Genomic DNA, 6,000 nt, shown 5'->3' on the forward strand with positions numbered 1-6,000 from the left:
AAAACAACTGAGAATTTGATCTGATAATTTATTTTGCCCATACTCTACAGCATATAAACCCTCCAAATTTTGTATTTTTTTTATAATACCTTCAGTTTAACCAGCAAGCATTACCCACAAAACTTCAGCAGATCTACAATATTTCCTTATTTGAGACATTGACAATTTTCTTGTCAAAACCATTACTCTTTCAACTCAGTTCTCTTTATTTTTAGACCATTGTTTTATGATGCATAACAGAGGGTATTTTTTCCATTTGTTTTCATTAAAATTTTAAAAGGTAATGTTAAAACCAGCACATAAGAAAGCTTCAGAAGTTTTAACAAAGGTGTAGACATTTAGATATGTGGAACAAGATCCCAGGAGTGTGTCACTGGGATAATACAATGACCTCTTTCTCATTTCAATCTATTTATAAGGACTACATTAGTGGCTATGTTTGATGCTCCCTTTCTGCAAGCAGCCAACCAAGCCTGCAATTTTCCTTCACAGCTTTTCTGGCCCAGTTTCACGTCAGAATATTAAAGAATTTGCTATTAATTCAATAAAAACTTTAAAATGTATTCTGCAAGAGTCACAGTCTCACTTCCTACCATGGTTAACAAATGCAGGCTTCCTCATGAAAAGGTAACAGAAGAAATGACCGAATTCAGTGTGGATCTCATGAGGTTTTGCCAAGGACACCAGACAATTTGCATTTTGCAAAACAGGTAATCTGTAAGCAAGGGCCACACAGCAAGCAAGTGGCAGAGCGAGCAATACACTCAGGTCATCGGATTACCACTGCAGCAGTACAAAGCTGTGTGGCCCTGAGAGCTCTCCTTTAACCCATTCCATGGTGCTATGCAAAAGCTGTACATGCCAGCCCCAACAGAACAAGAATAGGAAAACAACCAGCCACTAGGTACTGAGAAGATACCACTTCCCTATTTCCACCATCCACATGTTAGCCTTCAGAGAATGAAGCGAATGAAGTTATAGGGTATCTTATCTTGCTACATGCCTGGAGGAGCAAGATAACACATTCACGTGTGTTTCATCATGATTTCCCTTCTTTGGTTCAAGGACGTGTCACACAAGTGTTCCAACACTGCCCTGCTCCCTGCTAAAAAATATATATGTTCACAGTAGCGTATGCCCATGAGAATCAAAAGGAAAAAAACAGATGAGGGAAGAGAACCACAGCAAACTCAGCCATTAAACTTCAGCAGATCATAAAAACACAGCAGCTACCGTAGGGTCAGGATACTCATCTGCAGCAATTCATTGCCACAGGTCACGTTCTTAGGCCAAGAAAACTTTGATGTAAAGGTATGCAATTGCTGTCAACTTCATTCTAGCAACATACCTCCTTGATTAAGAAAAGATATTTCACTGTAAGTGTGTCATATATAAAAAACCCCTTCCCACCAAATCAGCCACTCCAGGCATCTTTACTTCCCAGGTACACAGACATGAAGTGAACTACAAGTCCTTATTAGCCAGGCAAACACCTTGCTCTCTGCTCACCGAGGTGATAATTACAAGCTTGGTACCAGCAAGGTTTCTTTCTTCCTCTTCATCACCTACATCCATAAGAAAATGGTGGTGTTTTTTGTTTTGTGTTTAATTGGCCCAAACCACTTTTACAGTTCTAAGAAACCAATGTACACAACTTGTTTTGATATTCCCTTAGAAGGGCATCCACCCTGCTGTGGTTCATGCACGTTTGCTACTGCTAAATGGAATGCCTCATATAAAGAGGGGACTGCACACATAAGGAGCACTCACCCAACTTTCATGCTCTGTGCAGTGCTAAGAACTCATCGTCCATGCACACGTGAGATCAACCATCGACGCCTTCACCGCGTGGTTCCAAAATCTGGAATTTACACCCAAAATAGGCTACTTCTCCTTCAAACCTGACACACTGAGAAGATGCTAGAAACGCTAAGCTATGCGGGCTACATCCCGCCATATGGCTCTGCCTGCTGCATGCGCGGTGCTGGCACGGGGCAACAAGAGCCAGAGGTCTGCACAGCGTTTCCCTCCTGCTATCCCTGCCACAGCTCCGTGAGATCACAGACCAGAACAACGCGGTTACACAATGCCGAGCTGCGCGTGGAACGATTCCCGCAACCAACGGCACCGCTCGCACAACTTGAGCTTGGATTTCTCGCATCGCGCGTGCACATATTTCAATACAAACCCCACCGCGCACATACGGATCCATCCCTTCCCCGGCGGCCAAACCCCCCAACCCCACCGCGAAGCAGCCGTGGGGCGGGGTGCGCGGGGCCCCGGGGCACCTACAACAAAAGGCGCTCGCAGGGCCGCGCACAGCTGTCACGCGCACAACTGTCACGCGCGACCCGCGCCCGGGGCGCCCCACGGTGCCCGTCCTGGGGCTGCGCTCACTCACCCAGAAGATGACATTGAAGCCGAAGATGAAATATTTGATGCAACAACTGACTTCAGGCCCCTTGTAGTGCTTCCCGGACATCCTCTGCGTTCATGAAGACACTTTGCTCGCGGCCAGGGTGAAAAACGGAGAGGTAAGAGGATGGGGGGGGGGGGGGAAAAAAAAGAAAAAAAGGAAAAAAAACAACATAAAACGGGCGGCGGGGGGGGGAGTGGGGGGGGGGAAGGACCGAGGGAGGGGGCGGCGCGACGGGCACAGCTCAGCGCGCCGCGGGGAGATGCGGCAGAAGCGGCACGGCGGCGGCGGCGGCTCGGCTCCGGCTTGCCGGGCGCCGGGGATGGCCGGCCAGCAGCTCCCGCCTTCTCCTCTCCCGCATGGAGGAGGCCCCGGCTGCTCGCAGCGGGGAGAAGGGGACCAGCGGGAGGCGCCTAGGCAGAGGCGCGGGGCTCGCGAGCGCCCGCTCGCACGACGCTCTCTTCCCCCGCCCCCACAGCAGCGCAGGCCGCCGCGCGAGCCCCGCCCCGCAGTGGCGAGCGCCGGCGGGATGATCGACAGCTCGCCGCGCCAATCAGACTTCGCGGTCGTCCTGCCTGGCACGCCCGCTCCCCGCGGCGGGGTGCCTGGGTCGGGGGGGGGAAGTTAAGCCGCAGGGGTCTGTCCGCTGCGGGTAGAGGGATGTAAGGGGGTCGGCGTGCCTCGGCGAGGTCCCGAGGCCGGGTGAGGACGGAAGGAGGGCGATGGTGGGGGCTCCTGGCAGCGCTGGAAAGAACGTCCTCTCCCTTAGCGCCTGTGGTCAGTAGTAAGGACGAGAACACGTGGCTTCGTGGCGGACTTTTACTGAAAGATACGCTGAATCCTCCAGCTGTACCGCTGGATTCATGTGCTACTTGGGATTCAGAGAGCCAACCTACCATTAAGAGCATAATAGCGTTTCCTGGATGAAGGGTATCTTCATTTCAATCTCGCAAGTCTTCAGAGTTTCCTAGCCCAGCAATAACTGCAATACTTTTAATTGAAAAGATGGAAGGCTGTCATGGTTTTACATTTTTTGGTATTGGTATTCCACATCATAACATCATGTAGTGCATTAAGAGTTAAAGAGTTAATGCTCCAGCTCTGTGGATCATCGATAGTTACGGGTATACCTGTCTCAGAAGTGAAAAACTACATTCCCCAGAGGACTGTGCGTTACTTTGTATTTTTTCGTTTTTATTCTTGGGGGAAAGATAAAAACTTTGCATGTCACGGGACAATCTTCTTTTCCTTTGGGATCGACTCAGCAGTGGGTGCTCGCTGCCGTCCGCCTTCAGCGTTAGCGTAAGGCCTTTGGTTTATCAGACACTCTCTCTTGCTCATTTCATTTGCTTTATTAGCTTCAATTCCAATTATATTGTATTACATTGTGTTATTTTGCTTTCTGATATCTTATTTAGTAAATTAGCTTTCCTCCTCAGATTGTTGCCACTGTTTTGTTTTTAGGCCCTTTTCCCTTTCCCCCTTCCCAGGGTGTGGGTCCATGGTTCCCCCACACCAATCATCGAGGAACCGGGCCCGTAAACCATTGACAAAGACTTCCTCGTAATAATAAATTATGTCTCCCATTTCTACCAAACTGTAAGATAACAGCCTTGAAAAGTATGATATTTTTAGAGGAACAAAAAAAAAATAGTCTTTGGTTGAAGATCACCTCGTGCTGGTTTTGGAGCTTTGATCATGTGTGGGGTTTTTTTGAGTGATGAAAACATTTCTCTCAGGTGCAGTAGGTGCTGGGGAGAGAAAGCATCTGCTGAAATGGATCCATGAATATTGGTCATGATTGGTGGTAAATGAGAAACAAAGGCAACAAAAATTTATAACATGAATATAATTGTATAGCTTACCATATGAGCAATGTGATCGTGGATGCTGTTAGAGTGATGTTAACACTGTGTCTTTTGCAAGACCATTCAGAGCAAGAAGATAGAAAAGTACTCAGTAATGCATAGATTCTGTACCAATGAGCAAAAGCACATTTCCACATGCAGCACAGTAATGGTAATGGTATTATTTATTAAAGTGCTGTTTTTACACGTCATTTCAAGTATTGGTGACAGCCTGTACAACATTGATAATACTACTGTCACAACACTCCACTAACACCACATGTTGGCACCCTTTAGCATTGTAATGCTTCACAGGCAACAGGAAAATATTGCAGAATAATATTTATTACACTATATTCAATAACAATCTCTGATAGCTTACCTACTAGTCCATTCATCCCTGATGAACAACTTAAAAAAATAAAAAGCAAAAACAACATTTCTCAATTATAGCATCCTATTATATGGCTTCATTTTCATTCCCAATTGAGAATAGCATCACCATTGCCAGGTCATTTCAAACTCAAAATCTTTTCATGTTTTCCCACCATTTAACCAGATTAAGAAGAATTAGCACTTGTACCATTAATGGTTAAACTACACACTTGAAGAGGGTATTGAACACAGAGCCCTGGTCTTTTTAATTCACTCTCTGTGGAGGGTTCCTGTGCAGCCTCAGAAATGAACAACTAGACAGAAAAGGCAGCAGAACAGCTTTGATAGAGGTAATTGATCTTTCAGAGTGCCAGCTGGAAGAGTCTACTGCACCTGCAGCAGCCTCTCTGGTTTATAAACACATTTTATCTTCTGTCCTAAACAAACAGGAATTATTAAAAAAAAAAAAAAGCACTTTGGCTTTGAGTCATCACTTGTGGATCCTTTTTTACATGCTTTGGTGACCTAGGTCTGGAAACTGAGCCTGACTGACTGTGCCAACACTTTAAATTCAGTGTTAGTTACTAGACAACACTGAGTTCTAGTGTGATGTTTTGGTACAAAAGCCTGAGGCAATCCTCAGCAGCAGCAAGCAGATAATATTACCTTTCCTTGCAGCATGGTGAAACAGTTATTCAAATTCTGTTGCTTTATAATTCATCTGCCTTGTTACAGGAGAACTAATGGAGAGTATTTCAGTGACAAAGCAATGTTTCTAAGAGCCCCGTGCTTCATGACACTAGGAAATGTTTTGATTTACTACTGACTTGGGAGAAAAGGTCCTATCTGAATGATTAAATATATTTCCTGTCCCTAAGATCTAGACATCAACAGACTTCTGACCAAGACTGATGCTGGTAAATGCAGGAAGTTTGATAAATATCTTAGAAGGGGAATCATTGTAGACTTTGAAATTCTTACTTGAAATAAAGAGCTCTCATCCCAGTTCCTCAGTTTGGTCATTTCTGTCTTCACGTCTGTCCCTGTTTGTTAATCTCTGAATTCTTAGACATATTCCAGGGAAAAAGAAATGCAAGTCTGAATGATTTGAAATGAGATACAGCTAAGTAGCCCATTGAAGATGGAAGTTCCATGAATTATCACATTACTGACGTCACCTCATGCCACATTCAGGAAGATAAAGAGTTGTAGTCTACAAAGAGTTCAAGGTCTGCGTCCCTAAGCCTAATTATTTCCTGGACACCTCATTGTAGTTGAAATTTGTACAGTAGCAATATCTTTTTCCACATGGAATTCTTAGAGCTTTCTGGAATACAAGATTTATGGACTTAGAGGTATTAC

General features: G+C 45.3%; 1 protein-coding gene across 2 annotated transcripts in view; it reads right to left on the reverse strand.

Annotated features, from left to right (window-relative positions):
- Positions 1 to 2,892, reverse strand: part of TSPAN5 (tetraspanin 5) — a 78,880-nt gene extending 75,988 nt beyond the window's left edge. The window contains exon 1 of one of the 2 annotated variants that reach the window (XM_065736970.1): positions 2,402 to 2,892. In XM_065736970.1, the coding sequence (XP_065593042.1) occupies positions 2,402 to 2,482 (81 nt within the window). In that variant the 5' untranslated portion in view covers positions 2,483 to 2,892. The remainder of the gene's footprint in view (positions 1 to 2,401) is intronic. The other variant, XM_065736968.1, reaches the window with a different exon arrangement.
- Positions 2,893 to 6,000: the final 3,108 nt, after the last annotated feature.

This window comes from Cyrtonyx montezumae, unplaced genomic scaffold (assembly GCF_038088225.1).
Source record: "Cyrtonyx montezumae isolate F1298 unplaced genomic scaffold, pur_monq_1.0 scaffold_2, whole genome shotgun sequence".
Classification (NCBI taxonomy): Eukaryota; Metazoa; Chordata; class Aves; order Galliformes; family Odontophoridae; genus Cyrtonyx; species Cyrtonyx montezumae.